A 26447-nucleotide genomic window follows, 5' to 3' on the forward strand; every position below is an offset into this window, starting at 1 on the left:
ACGTAGGAAGGCGCTGGATGCAGGCCGCCACCAACCGACGCGGCCATTGTGGAAATTATTGGGGGAGGCATAATATGTTCAGCTGTGGACGTCCTATGGCTGAAATGATGATGACCATGATGATGATGACTTTCCTCTCAAATATATTAATCTTACTTCTACCTAAATTATCTAGACTAGGTTGTTATCACTAATAGCCAAAATAATAATTGATTACTGAGATTAGAAAGTTATCAAATCTATTAATGTTACGAGTATTAGGTAATCCATCATGAAGAAAAATCCAAATATAACTTCTAAAACATCTAAGTCTTGCTAAAGTCTAGCTGACATAGGCTGACGGATCAGCAAGCTGAAGTGGCAATGGGCAGGGCACATAATATTTAGTAGATACGCCAAACTAACCGATGGGGCAGCAAGGTTCTGGAGTGGAGGCCACGTACAGGAAAGTGCAACGTAGGACGTCCACCCACAAGGTGGACCGACGAAATCACAAAGGTAGCAGGAAGGCGCTGGATGCAGGCCGCTACCAATCGCTCATTATGGATATCATTGGGGAAGGCCTATGTTCAGCAGTGGACGTCTTATGGCTGAAATAATGATGATGAAGTCTAGCTATGCCAATCGAAACTGCTACGCATAAACGTTATTAGTCACTGCAGGAACAACAAGACCCTCTCTAAATTCTCCAGAGGTAAATGTAGGATAAGGCCTACACTCCCCACGCTAGCCAGGCGGATTTACTCCGGGAGAGGAGGCCTGATGTTTGCTTACACTCCCCACGCTGGCCAGACGGCTTGGGGAGGCCTGAAGCCGGTTGCAGACCAAGAGCTAAGCTAAGTTAGTTTCGTTTAGCTCGCATAGCTGACGCAGTTTCCCATAGTTGTGTGTAGACTGAAAACTATGCCAATTCTATGGGAAACTGCGTCAGCTATGCGAGCTAAACGAAACAAACTTAGCTTAGCTCTTGATCTGCAACCGGTATGATGTTTGCATAATATATCGTGTTCTTTGGTCGCCTCTTACGATATCCAAGAAAAGGTGGTCTTTTCTCTTCTGCCGGAACCACTCGGCCGTTATTAGTTGCTGAATTTAGTGACTTTTAGGGTTCCGTAGCCAAATGGCAAAAAACGGAACCCTTATAGATTCGTCATGTCTGTCTGTCCGTCCGTATGTCACAGCGACTTTCCGAAACTATAAGAGCTATACTGTTGAAACTGGTTGTAGATGTATTCTGTAAACCGCATTAAGATTTTCACACAAGAATACATAGAAAAAATGCAATATAGGTACTTTGGGGGTTCCCTATACTTAGAACTAAAACTCAAAAATTTTTTTTTTCGGTTTTTTCCTGCGATGCGGATATCGGGTGTAGACGCGTGCGTATCTGCCCACTATTCATAATTACATAGCTACATGTTTTTCCTATCACGCGGGTTACACGCACACTGCATATTAAACCATATACAAGCTTATTTTTAGTATATACGAAACCTTAAAACTATTTGTTCAGAATCAGTAATAGAATCCATCGCAATATTTTTTATATCTTTTTTTTATGTGACAAGAGGCAAACGAGCAGACGGATCACCTGATGGTAAGTGATTACCGTCGCCCATAGACAAACATTGCGTTGTCAACAACGAAAGCGCCGCGCGCTGTACGATGTATGGGTATTTCTCATCGCCACGGTTCTCATCGTCACCTTCGTGGCAAATTTTATTTTTAACTTATTTCAACTTTTTGTAAACAAAAATTGTAGCGCTTGATGTGAAGAGTGTATTCTCAGTAAATCAGTCAAACAGTGAGTCTGGTTTGGAAGCTTTAACGTTTTGAATTTTTTGATGCCACGAAAGTGATTCTGTACTTCACAGCAATAATTATTTCAAACTTTACTACTGTAAATGACTCTTAAGTATTTATAAAACATATATTTTGTCTTATTTTCATAGATAAATGGCAATAACATAATATAAATAGGTAGGTAGTTAAATACAAGATAAAAATTTACTGATAACGTCACCTACTAAGTTACAAGATTCTACGCAATGAAGAATGTTCACTAATTTTGTTTTTTAGCTTTCTGTATTCTCTGTTAAAAATAAAAAATACACGTGAAAGAATTATTTCGATACGTCAATTAGTTTCCAAGATATTGAATTTTAAAAGTGCGGGCGGCGGCCGGCCCGCCATTTTATGCGCGTGACGTCATATTACAGTGACTGGCTCATATTTGTATGGGTGGAATCTTGCAAGCTGAATTAAGACCCACTTCCAGGCAACCGATTAAGCTGAAATTTCGCAAACACATATGATTTGGATGACCATGCAATATTATGATGACATGGAGCTGATCTGATGATGGAGCTGGAAGGTGGCCATAGGAACTCTATAATAAAACGACTTAAATGCATCGAGTTTGGGCTCGTTCGTTTTGTATTGATGAGTATTTTAATTCTATATAGTAATCGGGGTCTAATGATGGAGCTGGAAGGTAATTCGCAATAAAACGACACAATCGCATCAAGTTTGGGTTTGGTTCAATTTTAATTTCTGTGATGGGTCTGGGTGTTAATATGTATATAATAATAATAATAATAATAAATTTATTTATTTCGACCACATACAGATCATAGTGTTAGTAAATAAGTACTTAAAAATTTTAAAGGTTAGTAAGAATACAATTGGTTTGAGTTAAAATATAAAATTTAAAATAAGCATCAGCGGTCTGCCAGCACATGAATCATTGCGCAATGATTCAGGTACCGACAGTCAAACCTCGACGCAAACATGCCCAGCACGCTGTTGGAGCTGGCCTCCACCCTGCGCACCAGGGATGTGCAGCGTTTGCGCATTGTTGCATAAAAACAATCTACTCGCGCTTCCGCGAACATCCCCGATGCGCTACAGAATCGGGGCAGCCCCATCAGCGCTCTAAATGCGTTATTATATTGAATGCGCAGAGCGCTGTATTGTTTTTGTGAGTAACTAATCCAGAGGCTGCTTGTGTAAAAAGATGAGCAGTAAGCCCTAAAAAGGGTAGTCTTAACTTCAGTGGAACAACGCGCGAACCTCCGGGCTATCATATTAGCTCTCACCGACAGCGCCCTGCGCTCCCTCTCGATGTCAGCATTGTCGTTCAGATCAGTAGTAATTATATGCCCTAAGTATTTAAACTGATCTACCCTCTTAATAGGCATTCCATTCAGCTTAACAGATGGTACTGTGATTGGTGGTTTTCCTCTGACCTGAAAGACCATGCATTCACTTTTCTTTACATTGTATGTTAGGCCATGATTGAGAGCATATCTTTCACAAATGCCCAACAACTTCGTTAGGCCACACACTGAAGCGCTCAGCAACACCATGTCGTCCGCATAGCTGATATTATTTAGACAAACTCCATCAATATGACAGCCGACACGAGTGCTGCCGAGCTCCTCTATTAACGCGTTTACGTACAGATTGAAAAGCTTAGGCGAGGTCAGGCCCCCCTGTCTCACCCCACATTCCAATCCATACGGTTCAGAAAGCGTGTTAGACCACTTTACAAAATTAATCTGATTCTGATACCAGAATTTGAAGATATTGTTTAATTCTGTAGGCACATTGATATTTTCTAATTTTTGCCACAAAATATCATAACAGACCAGGTCGAATGCCTTCGATAAGTCAAGAAAACAGGCAACTATTGGTGTTTTTCGGTCCGTATAGTACTTGACAGTCTGCTTTAAACATAATATGGCCGATTCAGTCGAGAGTCCTGGCCTAAATCCAAATTGGTTATCATGAAGTTTAATAAATTTATCCAACCGCGAATTGAGCAGACTGTCAAGCACCTTAGCAAGAATAGTCGCCAACGAGATGGGTCTATAGTTCGCCTTATCACCAATGTCACCCGTCTTGTTTTTCACAATTGGCACCACCACGGTCCTAGTCAACCTCTCGGGTAGGTATGCATGTCCTATACAAAAATTGAAAAGCATCGCAAGCAGTGGCGGATTAAGAGTATCCGAGGCCTTAAGCACAGAGCCTGTGTAGGCCCTCTATTGCTTAAATGGAAATGGAAGGAATGGAATGGAAGGTATAAAGTATAAAATGAAAGTTCATCAAAATAGAAAGTGTAGTAGGTGAAATGTAAAACTTAAAACATTATTTTCCTTGCCTTAATCAGAGCAAACTCCGAGATTACATCGTCGAAATTTATCCGACGAAGTATGTCTGCCTCAACACACATTAATGCTAAATAATTAAGCTTATCTGGACGGATTTTTGTTCTTTGCGGGTTCACTTTTTCTAATTTTATTTTTTTATGTAACCCTGAATAATGCTTCTGTTTGGAATTTATTGTACCCTTAAGACTCCGCCTTTATCCGAAACTATCCGTAACTTTTGAATCAGTTTCGGTTACGGTTACGGATATCCATAACATCCCTGCTTGGTAAGATGGCCCTCTCCGTCCCGCTCATACCTTTTAAAATGGCTTCTCCACCTCACTTAAGCCAGAAACTTGAATTTTGGGCACATTAGAATAATATTTTTAACCAAGGTAGATAAAGTTAAAAACGGGATTATTTCCAAAAAAAAACAAAAATAGTCGACAATTACAGCAAGAATTTACCAAGTGTTATACCATTTTGGAATCCTTACTAAATGCGCCAAATTATGACTTCACTTGCCATACTCGCGTAGTACAATTTTTTTTTCAGTACAGTCAGTTTAAACTAGGCAAAATTTTTATTTTGAAATTTTTTTTGGGAATAATGTATTTTTTTCATCCAAGCTGGAGCAGCTGGTTTCGTAATTTTGATAACAATTTAGAGAAGCATTATTCAGGGTTACTTAAGAAAAAAAAATTTTGGAAAAAGTGAAGATTTGTGGCAACACGAGTAAAAAGATCGTCACCGGGAGTAGATTTTCTTGTTTTTTTTTAATGCCTATTACTTTGACAAAATGCCACATAGATTGTTTTTTATATTTTTCTGATAACCAGCATAACTTGCCTCAATACCCAGTTACGGCTTGACGTTGCATTACGGGACATCCTGTATACACAATTATTATTATTTTAATACGGGTATTATTTTATTATGTAGCATCTTTAACCGCTTGAGTCCCAGACGGCATTAATTAATGTCATAACAATTGATTATCTATTGTGTCTAGATTCGCGGGCCTTGAAGGATTAATTTATTATAATTATGTTTATTCAACAAATGTTTGCACATTATTATTATTGTTATATATTTATACTAGCTTTTGCCCGCGGTTTCACCCGCGTGAAATTTAGTATGTCACAGATCGTCATAAATTATAGCCTATATGTTAATGTGGGTTATAAACAGTAATACTGTAAAGTTTCAACAAAATCCGTTCAGTAGTTTTTGCGTGAAAGAGTAACAAACGTCCAGACCTCCAAACATCCAGACATCATGACATCCAAACTTTCGCATTTATAATATTAGTAGGATTTAAACGGCCTTGTTGATTATGCAGTTTAGGTTAGTGTCCGTGACTTCCACTCGGCATGGGGCCCACATCACTGAAAACCAGCGTCGTGGCCTTCCCCACCGTGGGCCACGGCATATGCTGAGTGGAATCCCATTGCGATGGGCATCGCTGTTGCGACAGGATAGCACTGCTCACTGCTCAGTTCACTTTTTATTTCCTTGTAATATTTATGTGCCATTTCTGTCTTTTTCTCTGTCATGTATGTGATGTTCATCGTAATACATTTTTCTTTCTTTCTTTCTTTAAACGCCACTTGTATATTTGGGAAAACGCGCTTTACTTTATCTACACTTCTTCTTCTTCTTTGTTTGTTTGGTTGTAATGAATAGGCTCAAAAACTACTGGACCGTTTTTAAAAATTATTTCACCATTTGAAAGCTACATTACTTACGAGTAACATAGGCTAAATCTCTATAAAATGTAGGTATGAAATGAAACGCCTCCATCCTCTGCTGGCGCGCCAGCAGAGGATGGAGGCCCCTGGAGAACAGGGGCCCCAAGCACGTGCTTGTAGTGCTTATACGTTAATCCGCCACTGATCGCAAGTACCCTAGCCAAGTGAGGACCCGCGTGCTGGAGGTGTTCGATACTAAGGCCGTCGTGGCCAGGAGACTTACCCCTCGTCATAGACCTGATTTTATCTCTGATATCTTTTGCAGTGAACCTAGTGATAAGTTAGTAGTAAGTAAGTATAATAAGTTTGTATTTACAAAAAAAAATTATTTAAGTATGTTTATATCCGTTTTCTAGTGAGCGGACGCTGTGAATGTACGTCACACGGGGTCACGTGACCGTCGGCGGGACTCAATATTTAAGCGAACTTTGAATGCGTATAAAATCATAACTACTGGGTATTTTTGAATGAAATAATAACTAATGTATTTGTAAATGTAAAAGCTTAACTGTAACATAGGTTTCAAGTGATTTTGCATACCTAGTAACATTCTCAATTGGTTTTAAGGGTGATACTGGTGGCATTCTGAAATCCTAAAGAAGCAAAAAAAAGGATTATCAGTACCTCAATAAAAAAGAACTCTTAACTTATCAGTCCCTCAACAAAAAATATGTTTATTTATTGAGGCCAGATGGCCTTGTATTTTTGTTGTACAACTTTTAACTCAAACTTCAGATTAAATTTATCTTACAAACAGATACACAGTCACATATACAGACATACATACAGTCATACAGACAGACAGACAAAAAAAATACGAGGCCCTTATTTTTTTATTGATGTACTGAACTCTACTTAACACGTATAATTTATTCGTTATTAAAATATTGTAAAAACTTAAACACCAGTCATTATATTTTAAAATAAACCAAAGCAAGAAATCACTTTCGTGGCCTAAAATCACATTCGTGTATAAAACACCACGAAGGTGATGCCACGAAGGTGACGAAAATTTTAGTTTTTTTATTAATTATCCCTAAATTTGAGTTAACGGTTCAAGTCGAATACTACACAAATAAGTCTAACATGTTAAGTTTTCAATGGCCTAAGTTTCAATTAAATTGTTTAAATTTTAGAGGTAGAAAATATTAATCAAGCAAGCGACGGAATGTCTATGGATAATCACAAAAAGTTACGTATTTTTTTCCCGGAGCGACGATCGACTTATCTCACCTCCGCAATGGCAGGAGCGCGACTGACGTTAACCGAATAGAACACAGTGATTGGTTGATGGTGTTCGGTTTAACGGCAATCTTGTATGATTACTCAAAATTTTAGGTACCTAAAATCGTGTGACCAACGTATTTTCCTTCCTCAATTCGAAATAATTATAAGAAGATATTTTTTTGACTATTGTGTGGAAAGTATATTTAATTACGATGATTTTAGTCAGTGGCGGATTAAGAGTATCCGAGGCCTTAAGCACAGAGCCTGTGTAGGCCCTCTATTGCTTAAATGGAAATGGAAGGAATGGAATGGAAGGTATAAAGTATAAAATGAAAGTTCATCAAAATAGAAAGTGTAGTAGGTGAAATGTAAAACTTAAAACATTATTTTCCTTGCCTTAATCAGAGCAAACTCCGAGATTACATCGTCGAAATTTATCCGACGAAGTATGTCTGCCTCAACACACATTAATGCTAAATAATTAAGCTTATCTGGACGGATTTTTGTTCTTTGCGGGTTCACTTTTTCTAATTTTATTTTTTTATGTAACCCTGAATAATGCTTCTGTTTGGAATTTATTGTACCCTTAAGACTCCGCCTTTATCCGAAACTATCCGTAACTTTTGAATCAGTTTCGGTTACGGTTACGGATATCCATAACATCCCTGCTTGGTAAGATGGCCCTCTCCGTCCCGCTCATACCTTTTAAAATGGCTTCTCCACCTCACTTAAGCCAGAAACTTGAATTTTGGGCACATTAGAATAATATTTTTAACCAAGGTAGATAAAGTTAAAAACGGGATTATTTCCAAAAAAAAACAAAAATAGTCGACAATTACAGCAAGAATTTACCAAGTGTTATACCATTTTGGAATCCTTACTAAATGCGCCAAATTATGACTTCACTTGCCATACTCGCGTAGTACAATTTTTTTTTCAGTACAGTCAGTTTAAACTAGGCAAAATTTTTATTTTGAAATTTTTTTTGGGAATAATGTATTTTTTTCATCCAAGCTGGAGCAGCTGGTTTCGTAATTTTGATAACAATTTAGAGAAGCATTATTCAGGGTTACTTAAGAAAAAAAAATTTTGGAAAAAGTGAAGATTTGTGGCAACACGAGTAAAAAGATCGTCACCGGGAGTAGATTTTCTTGTTTTTTTTTAATGCCTATTACTTTGACAAAATGCCACATAGATTGTTTTTTATATTTTTCTGATAACCAGCATAACTTGCCTCAATACCCAGTTACGGCTTGACGTTGCATTACGGGACATCCTGTATACACAATTATTATTATTTTAATACGGGTATTATTTTATTATGTAGCATCTTTAACCGCTTGAGTCCCAGACGGCATTAATTAATGTCATAACAATTGATTATCTATTGTGTCTAGATTCGCGGGCCTTGAAGGATTAATTTATTATAATTATGTTTATTCAACAAATGTTTGCACATTATTATTATTGTTATATATTTATACTAGCTTTTGCCCGCGGTTTCACCCGCGTGAAATTTAGTATGTCACAGATCGTCATAAATTATAGCCTATATGTTAATGTGGGTTATAAACAGTAATACTGTAAAGTTTCAACAAAATCCGTTCAGTAGTTTTTGCGTGAAAGAGTAACAAACGTCCAGACCTCCAAACATCCAGACATCATGACATCCAAACTTTCGCATTTATAATATTAGTAGGATTTAAACGGCCTTGTTGATTATGCAGTTTAGGTTAGTGTCCGTGACTTCCACTCGGCATGGGGCCCACATCACTGAAAACCAGCGTCGTGGCCTTCCCCACCGTGGGCCACGGCATATGCTGAGTGGAATCCCATTGCGATGGGCATCGCTGTTGCGACAGGATAGCACTGCTCACTGCTCAGTTCACTTTTTATTTCCTTGTAATATTTATGTGCCATTTCTGTCTTTTTCTCTGTCATGTATGTGATGTTCATCGTAATACATTTTTCTTTCTTTCTTTCTTTAAACGCCACTTGTATATTTGGGAAAACGCGCTTTACTTTATCTACACTTCTTCTTCTTCTTTGTTTGTTTGGTTGTAATGAATAGGCTCAAAAACTACTGGACCGTTTTTAAAAATTATTTCACCATTTGAAAGCTACATTACTTACGAGTAACATAGGCTAAATCTCTATAAAATGTAGGTATGAAATGAAACGCCTCCATCCTCTGCTGGCGCGCCAGCAGAGGATGGAGGCCCCTGGAGAACAGGGGCCCCAAGCACGTGCTTGTAGTGCTTATACGTTAATCCGCCACTGATTTTAGTACATGTTACACACAAATTGAATGAAAATTGTGAATGCAGTAACCAAATGTTTCATTGCAACCGAAGGTGTGACACGATGAGAACGCGAAAAATGACCCCGTTTTGTATCGTTTCATGTGATGTTTTCGTATTATTTTTGCTTCTATTACGATAAAATTTGTTTTGTATGTAGCTAAATAGATATGTTATCACCTGAATTCAAAGTTATTGTTCTAACTTATACCGTTTATGAACTATTATTGTGTGACCATCAAATTTGAGTGTAAATGAGAAGTACCCGTATACACTCGCGTGCGGATAATGGGACAACAAAAAAAGCTTGGAACTTCGTGAGTTTTCAAGGTATCATTTTATTTTTTTTATACTGATTCTAAAGATTGAAATACGTGACACGTGTTTCGGCTTTCGTATATATGTTACAGGAAATGTATGAATTCTAGGAATTGTATACTATTCCTAGGAAATGTATACAATTCCGAAGCTATTTAGGAAATGTATAAAATATTGCTTCAGAGATTTTTTAATACGCACATATCCTAGGACATGTATACTTTTCCTAGGAATTTTATAGAATTCCAATATTGTATTAGGAAATGTATAAAACTAAGCGACACAAGCGCGGTCGTGTGATCGGGTGCCCCTCAGTACGCCTAAAATTTCATTTAGCCAAACCACATTGGCCGATAGGTACTTTTAACTCAAAACTATTATTGTTTAGCCTGAAAGTTGTTTTCACACTATTATACTTTGGCTGAAAAAATATTTGCCTATTGGCATACCTTTCTTTCGGCATCACGCATATTATGCGTAATAAACAATAATAGTTTTGAGTTAAAAGTACCTATAGTTTAATAAAAGAGATGTTAAAATTAGGGTTTTCCAATACTTCAGCGTATAGCCTGACCAGGAACATAAAAACCCTGGCATAGAGGCGCTTCAATTGCATTTGATAGTGCAACACTGAGTACAGTCGTACCTGTGTTAAATTAATAGGCTAACTTTATGTATCAGGATTCAGGATTACGGGCTAATTTGATATTTTCATAAATTAACGAGAAAATATTATTATAGGTAACCTGGTTTAAATAAATTAAATGAAACCATCAATCGAGCTAGTAGGATTTATTTTATTATTCATTCATAATCAAATTCAGAACTTGAATATTTAACTGCAATGTCTGCTCATGAACGCTTCAAACTCGGTACTTCTTTCCCAATTCCATAAAATTCAACACTTAGAAAGTGACAAAAAACTTTAAAATAGGTAGTTGAAACAAACCACAGCTAATTTTCATAGTGGACTGTACTATACGATAAACATGTCAGTCAATTTGACAACCTGTGTTGGAAACATTATTCAATGAAAATATTGTCCGAACCCTTGGTATTTCTCTTCGACAAATACTTTAACACATTGCGAACCACTTTTCTTTCATGACTATAAAAAGATTTTAGCAATTTCATTCACAAAATCAATTGCGCACATTTAAAATAAAGTTTGTTTACACTTTTACAGCAATAGACTGACAGGCAAGGTGACATGTCAATGAAGTTTTCAGTTACTGTTGCCATTAAAAGAAATTAGTACCATTAGTTTTCCGCAACATGGCGAGGGTTTTTATGTTCCTGGTCAGGCTATAATATTATTACGGTTTATTTACAAAATTAGGGTTTTCCAATACTTCAGCGTAATATTATTACGCTGAAGTATTGGAAAACCCTAATTTTAACATCTCTTTTATTAAACTATTATTGGCATGAAGGTTTTAGTACTCCTGTAGCTGGATAACAAAGTCTCGGTTAGGTTAGGTTAGACTTGCGACCTTACACATACACAGCGGCCCGCCCGCTGCGCGGTAGCGCCATTTAAGTTTCGGAGAAAAAAAAGAAATCTTAATTACATTTCCGATTGCTGTTTAGGAAATGTGTAAATTTCCTAGGAAATGTGTCTAATGTAATTTACATTACACATTTCCGGGTGATTTTAGGACTTATACACAAATCCTAGGAATTGTATACAATGACGGATTTCATACATTTCCTGTAACATATACAAAAAATAATGTTGTAGATAATAAGAGATACCATAATCTTGATAATCAGCTCAAAACTGATTACTAAAATATGACAGGCGATTTTTAACCGACTTCAAAAAAGGAGGAGGTTATAAAATATGTTCGACTGTATGTATTTTTTTTTCTATGTATGTTCACCGATTACTCCGTCAATTGTGGACCGATTTTCAAAATTCTTTTTTTGTTCGATAGGGTACACTTCTGAGGTGGTCCTATTGTCACCAAGTCAGGATCTGATGATGGGATCCTAGGGAAATCAAGGGCAACCCTCAAATTTTATAGGCACGTATATCGTTTTTCAAACTTTTTCTTAAGTTATTCAAGTATTTGCTCCTGGAAATCATCATCTCATATTGATGAGCTGATGATAGAAGGTAAAACTCCTTAATGCTTAGGAGTTGGAGGATAATTCTTTTAATTTTATAGATAAGTATAGTTTCTAAAGTTATTCAAGTGTTTACATCAGATATTCATCATCTCATCATGATGAATTGGTCATGATAGGTACAATTCCTTAATGCTTTGGAGTTGGAGGATAATTCTTTAAATATTATAAGTACAAAATTAGACCAACAGTTGTATTCTTTCATGTTTTTAAGGTGGGCTGACGGTTTAAGGTCTTTTTAGGTTTCCTATATGGTAACCTGTATTTTGTAGGGAATATTATTTACACTAGACATGAAGAATATGGTGTCAATGTACTGCCTACCTTCAGTGGTAACATCAAGGTAATAATTAGTTAACTAAAAAGCAAGAAATAAGTAAAATTTTATAAAAAAAAATAAAACCGACTCCAAAAAACCTAGGTACACTAAAAAGTAGAAAAATAATTACTAATTTCCTACTTATTTATTAGGACGAATTAATATTTATGTAGGTATACCATGATTGATACTTTTGGAGTCGGTGCAGGCAAACTTTACATGTTTCATAATCTTGGCACTGACTCCAGAAGTATCAATCATGGTATACCTACATAAATATTAATTCGTCCTAATAAATAAGTAGGAAATTAGTAATTATTTTTCTACTTTTTAGTGTAGGTTTTTTGGAGTCGGTTTTATTTTTTTTTATAATTAAATCTACGATCGACAAAATGCATTTGAATGCTGCAGATCGCAAGCATGCTCATCAGAGGAAAAAGGCAATGTCAATGCTACTTGCTAGATAGGTAGGTAATTATCCTACCCAATCGATGTCGGGGCCAGGTGTTAGTCTTATAAAATGAATGGATTAATCATAAATCGGGGACTTTCACTGACTTTATACCCTTTGCGAAAGGTTTATAATGCCTTTTTTCTCTGGTTCCCTTGCATCTCTACTGTAGCCAAGATCTAAGCTTGAACGCCAAAAAAAAAACCCAACTAGTGCAGGCCACTTTATACACCGGAGAATTGGACCGGACAAATGCTCTGCCAGCCCTTACCTGAGCAATGGGGCTTAAAGATGTCCCCTGCATCATGATGCAATGGAATTTCCCGGCTTTTCTCTTCTACATAATAATATGCATGTAAATAAATACCTATACACATTCCTCTTGAATCTCATCTATTAAAAAAAACCGCGACAAAATCCGTTGCGTCTTAAAGGTCTAAGCATAACAAACAGCGGAAAGCGACTTTGTTTTATACTATGTAATGATGCCATAAAGTTGGTACATAAAGCGAACTTCATGCCATTTGGGCATTTTCTGCCAGTTAAACCTTTGGGCATGAAGACATAAAGTCTGTTGTGAACTTAGATGTTACAGCCTTAAACTGCCGGTTGTCTATGCATGACAAAAGATCATGATGTTCAGGGCCGGATCTACCATAAGGCTTTTTGGGCTTCAGCCCAGGGCCCCGTGGATGCAAAAGGTCGCGGGAAGAACCTGGATGCGGGCAGCGCAGGAAAACCTTGGGGGAGGCCTTTGTCCAGTAGTGGAAGTCATTTGGCTGAAACGAACCGAAGTAGTACGAAATATTTATCGACTGCAGACACTGCAGTACAGATAATTGGTACATTTATCGTTTAATTAATCTAATAAATATTGATTGTCACAATAATAATTATGACAGTTGTAATCTAGATATTAAAAACCTAATCTTAAACTGCATGATGAGGCAGTTGATTATAAGCAGGTGTACCCAATTTATTTACACTCGGCGTCAAATAAATCGCACCTCCCGTGACAAGCACTTTCAAACGTATGCATCCGCACTTCCCACCAATATTGGTACCATTTTAAAGCCTAGTTCTAAACTTCATTTCATTAAAGGAAAGGTTTTTACCCCAAAAATGCGTCTTTAAAAGGATCCAGTGTCTCAGATAAAGCGACAGCGACGCTTTGAGCCAACTTTTATGGTTTTAAAACTGTTAAATTGGGATTAGGTAATCGCTATCCATCTGTTAAAAAGGACACCTGAGATCATTATTTTTTTGTTTTATAAGCACATAAATTGGTCTAATTGGTCCCATAGGTGACCCCAACCTCAGATCATATACTTTGATCTGAGGCCCCAACATTGGCTTTTCTCAAGTCACATTTATGGTAGTATTTGTTAATTGTTTATAATAAAAAAAAAATGAAATGTGTTTGTTACTCGTAGTTTATTTATTGGGCTTTCATACACCAATATTGGTGGAGCACCATGATTGTGTCAGAAGAAAATCTTTAAAGTTATTGTTGCTGGAGGTGCGATTTATATGACGCCGAGTGTATTTATCGAATGCACTGTAAAGATAATGCCTCAATCGCGAAATTTGTGAGTACGTATATCGATGTTTTTTCGTAAGTAAATAAAAATATTTATTTATTTTTGCATTTCTTAGGAAAACTTACAGCTTTATGTTACCTACCACTAGCGGCCGCCTGCGACCTCGTACGCGTGGATCCCGTTTTACCCCCTTCATCTATCTTACGCGGTTTAGATTTTTTCATACAAATGTTTTTTCCCGCTAACTCCCGTTCCCGTGGGAATTTTGCAATATCCTGTTGTAATTAAGCTTTAAGTTTACTAAGATACCTGCATGCCAAATTTCAAGCGTCTAACTTAAGCGGTTTAGATTTTTCATACAAAAGGATTTTCCCGCTAATTCCCGTTCCCGTGGAAATTCCTAAGTATACTATAACCTGCCCAGGAGTACGAAGAATATCCCAACTAATATTATAAATGCGAAAGTAACTCTGTCTGTCTGTCTGTCTGTCTGTCTGTCTGTCTGTCTGTCTGTTACGCTTTCCCGCTTAAACCTCGCAACCGATTTTGATGAAATTTGGCATAGAGATAGTTTGAGTCCCGGGAAAGAACATAGGATAGTTTTTATCCCGGTTTTTGAAACAGGGACGCGCGCGATAAAGTTTTTCTGTGACAGACAAAATTCCACGCGGGCGAAGCCGCGGGCGGAAAGCTAGTAGTTCTATAAGGAACATACAGACAGACAGACAAAAATTTTACTGATTGCATTTTTGGCTTCAGTATCGATCACTAATCACCCCCTGATAGTTGTACAGAATTGACATCTCTACAGATTTATTTTAAGTAGGTATACCTACATGGTGGAATTTTGTAATGCCACCTGGAGGGAAAGTACTCTTAATACTGTAGATAGAAAATTATACTGAAAGAAAATATTCCTTTATTTTTGAAAAGAAAGAGAACTGCATTCATAGATTTTCGAAATGTTTTATAAAATTCACTACCATACCATAAAATTTTCTGTAAATAATTAAGATAATTTAAGATTTCATGGTTTTCCTTTCAATTTGATTTATCGAGTTTGTTAGAGAGATTTCATCCTTATACTTAACCCTAACGATCGAAGCAATAAAAAAAAAATACAGGGTATAATTTTTAACAGATTTTAGTTGGTTCGATTCCCGGATGTAGCAAGCAAATTTTTGGAAATCTTTGAATGCAGTACTATTTCTTTACAAAAATAAAGGAATGTTTACTTTGATATTTTTTTTATATCTACAATATTAAGATTAGGTAGGGGAAGCCCGGGCAAGAAGCATAATGTGGGTAAGAAGAATAATCGATTTTACTAAAAACCTACAACACATGGCGCTACTGGACGTGTGCGGGTCTGTAAAACAGCAACACAGCCACGCCATGATAGTTCCACCAAAACAATACGTGCGTGAACTTTTTGTCAATTCGAAATCAAAAGTTTTTTACTGTTTTCTTACGATTTTTGACAAGGTATGTGTGTTGATTTCTTGTATTACGTATTAAGTGTTGACTTATAGACTCTGCATGTTGATTGCATGTTAAATTAAGTTTAATTTGTGTGTGTTGCTTTTTTTCACCGGTAGAAATTTAACGGGTGGGTATACAACTTTTAAATATTGGTGCTTTGGGCAAGACGGATATGGGCAAAACGGATAGGTAAAGACAGCCATAACTGAATAGCAGGCCCTAACAAAACTACACATCTGAAAACAAGAACTTCCAAACAAGACTTGTCAAGAGGAAAAATGACCAAAAACAAAAATCTGATGGAGAAAACAAAATATTTATGTTGTGTGCTCAGAAGAATACACTGAACCACCTACCGAGGATTGGATAGAGTGCATCAATGCAAGAAGTGGGCACACGAGGATTGTACCCTAAATTCAGGCATAGGCAGTTATTATTGTGATAATTGCAATGATTAAAGCAGTTATTACTGTACATATCCGTCTTGCCCAGGGGGGTCGGGCAAAACGGATAATTGGAACTTTTTTTTTAATGATATTTTTATTGTAGAATTTGTTTAAGTTTCTAAGTTTATTCTTTACAATTCCAAAGATGATTACCTAAGATACAAATTATTAATTAATAGACTGTTGTTGATTGCATATTTATGTGGTTTTTTTGCCACTTTTCTTAAGGTATTCGTGCTGCCCGGGCTTCCCTTTCCCTCGAGGTGGCATTACAAAATTCCACCCTGTAGATGAAGTAGTGTTTACAATTAAAGTAAAGCCAATTACAGGTTTCCACCTACAGTAAGACAATTAATTTGAACGCGGACATAAAACAATATAATAACAATATCAAAGCGAAAGGTCACTGACTCACTCACTCATCACGAAATCTCAGAAACTACAAGTGCTAGGAATCTCAAATTGGGGTTCCTTTTAGAACGTAGGTGCTCACTAAAACGGGATTTTGCAAAATTCAACCCCTAAGGGGGTAAAACCGGATACACTAACACTACAAATTGAGTTAAAAAAATTGAAACTACTATTTAACAAAGAAAAAATATATTTTTTTAAACTGGTTGACAGGGAAACTGAAAAAGTCCAGTTAAAGTCATCAAAAACAGAGTTAAAATCGATTAGGATCTAATCAAAAACGAATTTTTGCGATAGTTGGTTCGAGATAAGGGTGCTCGCAGTATATTAAAGTGTGTAACTTTTTTGGGGGTATTACCAGTATTACAGTGTATGTACCCGCTTTATGAGAGGGATACGTTACGGAAAAAATCGCATTAACTCAAAGTCAAAATATAACACAAAAAATACTCTCAATCTTACAGTATAGCTAATTTAGCACTTATTCTTATTACCAAATGTTTGTTGGGCGAGCTAAACATGACGCAACAAACGAAAGAGGGAATCCCCACAGAACAAAGTCTTAGGACGGGGAATTAAGGCCACAGGTCTCGACCAGAAGGGCGCGCAATCCTCATCACGCATTGGTTCCCACTGAAAATCAGTTTCTCGGCATGACGTTTGTGTCATGTCGCGTTTTTTGCTGAGCGGGCGCCTATTCAGCATATTTTTTTATGTTTACTCTTGCTTTGTCTACCATATTGTGCTGAATAAAGACTTTCTTCTTCTTATTCTCATTCTTTAAAGGCTAAATGCTGGATTATAGTGGCTCCGAGAGCAGTATTTTTTAGAACTTTTATCTTCTTGGTATGGATCTCGATTTACCCCTACTAAGGGGGTTGAATTTTGCAAAATCCCGTCAGTCATCTCCTTCAGTTTTTATATTATAGTTACAGGGTGGAATTTTGTTTTGGAGGGAAAATACTCTTAATACTGTAGATAGAAAATTTTACTCATAGAAAACATTCCTTTACTTTGGAAAAGACTCACTCATCACGAAATCTCAGAAACTACAAATTCTAGGAGTCTCAAATTTTGCATGGGGGTTCCTTTTAGAACGTAGGTGCTGAATAAGACAGGATTTTACAAAATTCAACCCTAAGGGGGTAAAACGGGATCCACGCCTACGAAGTCGCGGGCGGCCGCTAGTTTAGCATAATTAGTTCAGTAGGTTATTAAGACCTGCCAAAATAAACATATCTTGACGATCTTAATTGTGATAATGTTTATATTTAGGTTAATCTCGATATTATGGGGATTACGAACCGCGATATGGTGGAAAATTAGTATAAAACTGTGAGGCAGGGCAGTACCATCAGTATTGGTCCACCATTATCCATTATGGTTGGCTTCAAGGTAGCTTTACTACTCTTCTGCTTGGCAGCTGCCTCTGGTAAGCATTTTATCTATCTTAATAACGGTCTCTCTCTAATGAAAATTCATCTCTCTGGACTAAAAGGCTGGAGTAAAAGTAAAAAAGTTATGCCCGTTTTCACCATCAATCCCTAATTTATAAGATTCCTATGAAAACAAAATTCCATGTGTTACCATAGGGGTAACTTAAAAATTAGGGATTGATGGCGAAAACGGGCATGTGACAATCTAAAAGAACTCTTATATTACGTGATTGTAATTTCCTTATTTTTTGTATTACAGCCCTTCCTCAACAACGCGCAGACGACGATGGCTGGGGCGAGCAGCCTTCATGGTGGCCCAGTGCCTTCCCGTGGCCCCCGGCGATTCCCGACCCGTGGCCCGACCAGCCCGTGTGGTGGCCTAACTCCATCCCCTATCCCCCAGTCCCTGAAGAGTGGCCTGACAAACCCGAATGGTGGCAAGACTGCGCCTCCTGGCCTCCAGTGATACCCGAGACACTCCCTCCCGTCTGCTGGCCCGATATCCTTCCCTGGCCCCCGGCGATACCTGAGCAGTGGCCAGACCAGCAGCCTGACTGGTGGCCTTCGCTCCCCTGGCCACCGGCAGTGACCGACCAATGGCCCGATCAGCCTTCCTGGTGGCCCTCTTTCCTCCCCTGGCCCCCGTCACCGCCCATGCAGTGGCCTGACGAGCCCTCGTGGTGGCCCGACTCCCTCACCTGGCCCCCTACAATCCCCAATGATTTCACATGGCCCCCACAAGGTGTGGACGCCAACAGCATCGAATACATTCCCTCCAGGGACAACCAGTTCCATCTTTTCACCAGGTAAGTTTCGAAACACCTTTAGCCACCGCGACCACCGAGTTTTAGCTGGCCGATAGTTGAGACTATTTTTAGTGTTGAAAATGACCAAAGCGGCTGAATTTGACGGAGCTTCATTTACGGTCAAATTGGTCAAAAACGGTCAAAAACAAGTCATTAACTGTCAACTGAGTATTGAGTACTAAAACGGTCAATTTCGATCAATTTAATTTCAGTAATAGTAAAGTACTTTTTTAAGTTTTTCTTAGATTTTGCGGATTGATAAAAGTCTACAACATCATAATTGAAATAAAAAAGTGCTTTGTAATGATTTATTGTGCTCTCTTTCTTTCCCTATGCGATTGCCTCGCACCCCGCTCACTGCATTATTAGGCGAATGGCAATGTCGCTTCGCTGCGCACGTCAACTATGATGACGTCTTATTCTCTCATAATAAATGTATTACAAATTAACGTTCCTTCATTTAAAATTGCATACAAATTGGGTAAATTATTTGGTGGTAGTACAGTAATATTGAATCAAATTGAGTGAATTTGACCGTTTTTGACCGGTTATTTATGGTATTTGACCATCGTGACCGGTCAGATTCAGTCAATTTACATCACTAGTCGGGACCCATTCTAATTTGTATGAAGAATCGGCCGATACCAAATCGATGTGCGCACTTTCATACATGTCCGTAATGATTAACAGCCCGACCCAACAATTGGCCAACTAAAAGTCGGTGGTCTGCGCCTAGACTTACTGTAAATATAAATTGTAGTTTATATGCATTATTCTTTGTTTAATTCAGTCCCTATTTCAGAACTTAACATGACAATTTTAAGTATAATGTCCGCATCCACTTCATCATTATCATCTTAAGGTCATAAAATGTCCTGCTTTAGGACAACTCTCTATTTACCAAAGGCAAAGCGCAGCTTAGGACGTCCACCCACAAGGTGGACCGACAACCTCATAAAGGTAGCAGGAAGGCAGTAAGGCACTGGATGCAGGCCGCCAACCGGCCATTGTGGATATCATTGGGGGGAGGCCTACGTTCAGCAGTGGACGTCGTATGGCTGAAATGATGATGATGAAATGGAGGATTTGGCACTCCCTATGCTAGGCATATATGGGTTGTTGTCTCAGACATGTTCATAATTCGATCTAAGGCTTTGTAAATCCACCTTCTCTTCCAGGAATAACCAGGTCGTGAGCCAGCCTCTTCTCATCGACAATGCTAACATCCTCGCCTCTTCAAACTACAACGCTAGCAGCAGAACCGTGATCTTGATCCATGGCAACGGGGGTTCTGCTACAGATACCTTCAACTCTGTGATGGTGCCTGGTATGTTCTTCAGCTAGAAGGATGTTTTTAATGTGTATTACGGAAGATCGACTTTAAAGGGTTCTTTACGAGATCGAATCATAAATGAGGAGATCCGTAAACGAACTAAAGTTGCTGACATAGCCCGACGGATTAACAAGCTGAAGTGGCAATGGGCAGGGCATATAGTACGCAGAACTGACGGCCAATCCCCATCCCCATCAAGGTTCTGGAGTGGTACCGGAAAGCGCAGCGTAGGACGTCCACCCACAAGGTGGACCGATGACCACATAAAGGTAGCGGAAAGGCCGCCACCAACCGGCCATTGTGGAAATCTGAATCTAATCTATGGCTGAAATGATGATGATGATTTTAAAAGAACACCATTTTCAACCGACTTCAAAAAAGGAGGAGGTTCTCAATTCGACCCGTATGTTTTTTTTTTTCTATGTTTGTTACGCGATAACTCCGCCAATTATGAACCGATTTGAACATATCTTTTTTCGGCGTATAGGTAATACCTCAAGGGTGGTCCCATTTAAATTTAATAATAGAAAAAACAACCCCCAAGGGTGGAAAATTGGGGATGAACTTTTTTATACGCAATATCTCCGCCGATTATAAATCAATTTGAACGATTATTTTTTTGTTGAATAGGTATTATCAAAAGGGTGGTTTCATGCGAATTTGAAGAAAATATTTCACCCCCAAGGGTGGAAAATTGGGGTTGAACTTTTTTATACGCAATATTTTTAATTTTTAGTTTTTTTTTGTGTTCACGCATTTGAAGTCGGTTTTATTTTTTTTTAAAGTTAATTATTGAAATTAAACTTCTTCTAAGCCTTTAAAAACTCCCGTTTGTACCCAACCTGGTAAGTTTTGTAACCTTCTGAAAGGAGAAAGACACTGGGTTGTCTTCTACGCCTATAAAATTCTAGAATACGGTATAATTCTCTAATTTCTCAACTCTCCTGTGCAGCCAGGATCTACAGCTTGACCGCCAATAAAAACTCAACCAATGAAGGTCACGTTTAGTAAATTCTCGCTCAAAGGCTCAAAATTAGTAAATGATTCTCCTTCCTCCAGCTTTCCTCGCCGCTGGTGATGTGAACGTGATCGTCGTCGACTGGAGCGCTGGTACCAACGCCGGGTTTTTCACCACCACCTTCTACTCAGTTCTGTCTGGTAAGTAACTCTATAAATAAATAAATATCCTTGGACTCTAATACGAGAGAGTATAGATCGTTTCATCCTCGAAGACGCGCCCCACCAATGTTTGGTTTCGGTCGCGCGGGGTGCGGGGAGTTTGATCCGAGCAATCCGAGCGGCATTATTGTAGTGTGCGTGTGCACTCATGGATCATTTATTAGCGGAAGAATGGTGGGGCGCGTCTTCGTGGATAAAAGGATATAGCATAGCAGAGAAGAGAATAGACATTATTTTTAGTTTAGTGTTAGATTCAAAATCAATTGGACAATATACTTGCTGGTTGGTTAATTTGGCCTTCATCATCAGCTAGTTCTTAACTGCTGGATGTAAGCTCAAATCAATCAAATCAAAATCAAAAAATATTTACAATCAGGGACTGTGGTGCCTGAAATAGGTCACCACCACTTATACCTTTTCTTGAGTCCATTGAAGGTCCACTCTTACTACGTTTGAAAGAAAGAAAGATACATTTATTACAATGGACATCACACACAAATACAGGCAATTACATAGACATGACAGTGGCACATAATAATGGAAGAAGAAAAAATAAACCAACAAGATGCCCACTGCAACGGGACCCCACTCAGCATATGCCGTGGCCCACGGTGACGAAGGCCACGGCGCTGGTTTTCAGTGTGTGTTTGCTGATTCACGATCGTCATTCAAAATCAAAGTCAAAAATATTTTATTCAGTATAGAGTTTAGACCAATATTTATGGCACTTAGACGTCAAAACAAAAAAATGTAGCACTTAAGAGGCACTTTACATGTCTTAAGATGATGAAGGGTAGCCAAATTCAAGTACATTAAATTGTCATTCCGAAACTTGTTCAGCATAGAAAACACTTTGATATTTACAGGCGCATTCGTGTCCCGCTTCATAACATTTCTGGTCGACCAGACTGCTGGTAGCCTGGCAAACTTCCACATCGTTGGCTTTGGAATCGGAGCCTTAAACGCTGGCTACATCTCCAGACTCCTGAACGCCGAAATTGGATACGTCACCGGTAAGATATTATGGTCTTCATCGTCATCACCAGGTCCCGGGAAATTCGGGGATTTACAAAATATTAAAATTTGCATGAAACGATACGCACTCTCGTTTGACATTGTTTTTTTAAGATTATTAGTAACTAGCGGCCGCCCGCGACTTCGTACGCATGGATCCCGTTTTACCCCCTTCATCTATCTTACGCGGTTTAGATTTTTTCATACAAATGTTTTTTCCCGCTTACTCCCGTCCCCGTGGGAATTTTGCAATATCCTGTTGTAACTAAGCTTTAAGTTTACTAAGGTACCTGCATGCCAAATTTCAGGCGTCTAACTTAAGCGGTTTAGATTTTTCATGCAAAAGGATTTTCCCGGTAATTCCCGTTCCCGCGGGAATCTCGGGAATTCCTTTCTTAGTACCTAAGCTACGTCCCTTCCAAATTTCAAGTGCCTACGTTTAGCCGTTTAGGCTGTGGGTTGATAAGTCAGTCAGTCAGTTTCTCCTTTTATATATTTAGATTTGTTATTGCACAAATTACTAATAGTCCCGCTAGCACCTCGTACTAAGCTAAATATTATTATGCTGGTGTAACGAATGAGCTCACCACAATAGTCGAGCGGCGGCGGGGACCGAACACGCGTTCTCCGGATCACGAGTCGGCCAGTCCGACCCCTTCACCGTTCGGCTATCGTGGCTTCTAAATCATTGTTTCATTTTATTCATTCATCATCATCAGGTCATTTAGCCCCACTGCAGGAGCATGACCCTCTCTAATTTACCAGAGACAGAGATTTGGCTTATGAGATATCGTTTTAATTTGAAGAGTATCAGGTCCATATTCAAATGCCGGACAGAAAGGATATAGAGCGGCCAAAGCTTGGTGGTTTCCAATTACAAATAACCAAGTAAAACTCATACAAAAGCTGCCGCGACATAAGCTTATGCTTCAACCACACCAACGCTCGATCATAGACCAATGATAGGTCGCGCGGACTATCATGGGTCTCGCTTAGCAATTTTTTCAAGTTGTTTATTAGCAGCCACCCCTGACTTCGTACGCGTGGATCCCGTTTTACCCCCTTAGGGGTGGAGTTTCGTAAAATCCCTTCTTAGCGGATGCCTGCGTCATATTAATAAGTCATAACATCTACCTGCATGCCTTTCAGCCCTATCCGTCCAGTGGTTTGGGCTGTGCATTGATAGATCACTATGTCAGTCAGTCAGTCAGTCAACTTTGAGTTTAATATATTTAGATTATTTTTACATTTGAAAGAAAGAAAGAAAGAAAGATACATTTATTACAATGGACATCCATCACACGAATACAGGAAATTACATAGACATGACAGTGGCAAATAATAATGGAAGAAAAAAATAAAATAAAAACAAGAGTAAACTGAGCAGTGCCACCCATTCACCAACAAGATGCCCACTGCAACGGGACCCCACTGAGTGGTGGGTCACTCAGTGGTGGGCCACGGCATATGCTGAGTCTCAGCATATGCCGTGGCCCACGGTGACGAAGGCCACGGCGCTGGTTTTCAGTGTGCTCCATGCCGAGTGAGGGTCACGGACCATTGGTAAAATAAATAACATTTCACGACACCTCTTCGTCCTCTCTGCATAATCACGAATCTACAATTGTTCTAATCAACCCACTTCTTTCCAGCCCTGGACCCGGCGGAAGGTTCCAACATCACCAACCTGCTGCCACCCATATACGCCCTCCAGTCACAGTACACCGAGGTAATCCATACCGATGTGGATGGCGGTGGCTACCTCCCACCCTTGGGAGATGTTGACTTCTACCCCAATGGAGGTACCAACATGCCTGGATGTGGCGGCGACAGTTCATGCAACCGCTTAAGGTGAGGATATTGCTTGGCAACAGAGCAGAGTCATCAATTTCGGTCGATACAGTTTGAGTGACGCCACGGTAGTGTCGTAGACCCGTTACCTTAGTTGATTAATTAGGCTGGGTTGCACCATCTTTGACAGTAACTTTAACGATAACCGGTGCTTTTTGTATGGAGTTTGACAATTGTTTAACATAAGAGTTATACTATGTTCCATAACAATAATTTTAATACCTTTGGCAAAGGTTCTTTGAATCACAGTATTCTCACTTGCCTTACTAACTTTCGATTGACATAAATAACTATTGTCATTAGCCTTAGTTCATATGTTTTGTATGGCGCTACAGTAGTGTCACAAGCATTGGTTGATACCTTTTACATGATTCCAAAGTAGTGTCATCGACTTTTATTCTGCAGCAGCTCTACAGCTTTAAGACAGTAAAATTCCTCTCCTGTACTAAATTATTTCTTTCTTTCTTTCATAACTTGTGTGTTCCTTCCAGAGCCGTCTACTACTTCGCCGAGTCTATCCAGACCGGTGGCTTCACCGGGGTTGAGTGTTCCTCCCATCAAGAAGCTATTAGCAGCACCTGCAGTGGAGCTGGCAGCCTGAACCTCGGAGGACTTACTCCTAAGACTGGGTAAGAAATCATACCTAACCTAACCTAACCGCCTCTGTGGTCTAGTGGTAAGACCACCTGCTTAACCGCCTCTGTGGTCTAGTTGTAAGATTCCCAGTGGAGAGGCAGATTTTTCTGTTCGGTTTGGTTGGTGGTAGGGCTTGTTCCAAGTCCGCCTGGCTAGCTACCACCATCTTACCTAAGTCTGTCGCCATAACAACAATGTTAGCAGCATTGTTGTGTTCCGGCAGTTAGAGGTAAGATAGCCAGTTCCTCCGTGGTTGAGGATTCCGGGTGAAGCTCGCTTCCACCTTCGGTCTGATCATTACTTACCATCAGGTAAGATACAGGCCAAGAGCTTCCTCGTTGTGTATAAAAAAAACCTGTGGCCTAATTCACGCATTTTGACAGTCAAGATCTCGCTGACGTTCAGAAGTCGTCCCATTGAAAAACAGTTCTAAATCCGCATTCACCAGGGTCATTTTGATAGAACGATTACGCGATAGGATCGCAACTCAGCGTTTTGTTGTCGTTGAAGTTTTGTTACGTGAATAAGGCTACGGGGCCCCGATTGCGCTAAAGATTTTCAACTGCAATGCGACTGGACGACGAACGAACTTCAGCTATTTTGACAAATCCGTATCGCGCGTCGTTTTGACAGCTAGTTCAAACGAATATGTAATGTCAACGGATCGCAACTGTGTCTTTGTGTAAAAGCTGGCAGAAAACTACTTTTCTCAAACGCAAGTCAAAGGTTTCACGATCATTTGCTGTGTTTTACTGAAAAAATAAGGTGTTTTGTCTTTGTTTGCGTGTGAACTTTACCGTGATACCGAATTGCACATCAGCTGGAATAAAATTGGAGCGTGACTGGAGTGTGGACTATAAATTGACACGAATAAATTGGAGATCTTTCGCTAAAAGTTGACTATTCCTATCGTTCCCACCGCTGCAACTCCTATGTAGCCAGGATCTACAGCTTGACCGCCATAAAAACCCAACCAATGAAGGTCAAGTTTGTCCCGGGGGAAAGTTAAACTGTCATTGGAACCACAAAGAAATTAATCAGAAGAACATAGGAGGAGTTCGAAATTAAGGTTCGACTTCCCTCCATTGCAAAGCGGATGACATAATTTATTTATTTATTAGGTACATCAACATTTATTAATATCTTTTGTTAATGTTCTCTTCTCTTCTTTACAGGTCTTCGGGAGTCTTCTGGGTTGGCACCAACGCCGCTCCCCCCTTCTCCCAGGGCTAAAACTTCGTTTAGTTCGTTATTTATTTTACTTTTAACTAAGGAATAAAGAAATACTTTGTTCTGATGCTTTTGTATTATTCTAGCCTTGCCCTAGACTTCGTACGCCATGAAATAGTTTGAATAAATTTCCCTATTTTTGTAAAAAAATATGTAGTAATTTGTTATTAAAAATTACTAATAGTCCCCCCTTAGCCCCTCGTACTAAGCTAAATATGCTTGTGTCACGAGTGAGCTCACACAATAGTCGAGCGGCAGCGGGGACCGAACCCGCGTTCCCCGGATCACGAGTCGGCCAGTCCGACCCCTTCACCGGTCGGCTATCGTGGCTTCATTTTGCATAATATTTTTACTTTACTGCTCCGCTCCTATTGGCTGTTGTAGGGCTTAGAGATTAATCTTAGGTCACCATAGATCAATAAAGCCTAGATA

At 39.0% G+C, this 26447-nt stretch overlaps 1 protein-coding gene across 1 annotated transcript; it reads left to right on the top strand.

Moving 5' to 3' along the window:
* Positions 1 to 17854: 17854 nt before the first annotated feature.
* LOC135085346 (pancreatic lipase-related protein 2-like) lies at positions 17855 to 26082 on the top strand. Its single transcript, XM_063980132.1, has 8 exons — positions 17855 to 17962; positions 18226 to 18772; positions 19951 to 20099; positions 21165 to 21263; positions 22151 to 22297; positions 23951 to 24149; positions 24641 to 24778; positions 25961 to 26082. Exons 1-8 carry the CDS (start codon positions 17911 to 17913, stop codon positions 26016 to 26018), a joined length of 1389 nt encoding a protein of 462 aa, XP_063836202.1. The 5' UTR covers positions 17855 to 17910; the 3' UTR covers positions 26019 to 26082.
* Positions 26083 to 26447: the final 365 nt, after the last annotated feature.

The sequence above is a fragment of the Ostrinia nubilalis genome, chromosome 28 (genome assembly GCF_963855985.1).
Source record: "Ostrinia nubilalis chromosome 28, ilOstNubi1.1, whole genome shotgun sequence".
Classification (NCBI taxonomy): Eukaryota; Metazoa; Arthropoda; class Insecta; order Lepidoptera; family Crambidae; genus Ostrinia; species Ostrinia nubilalis.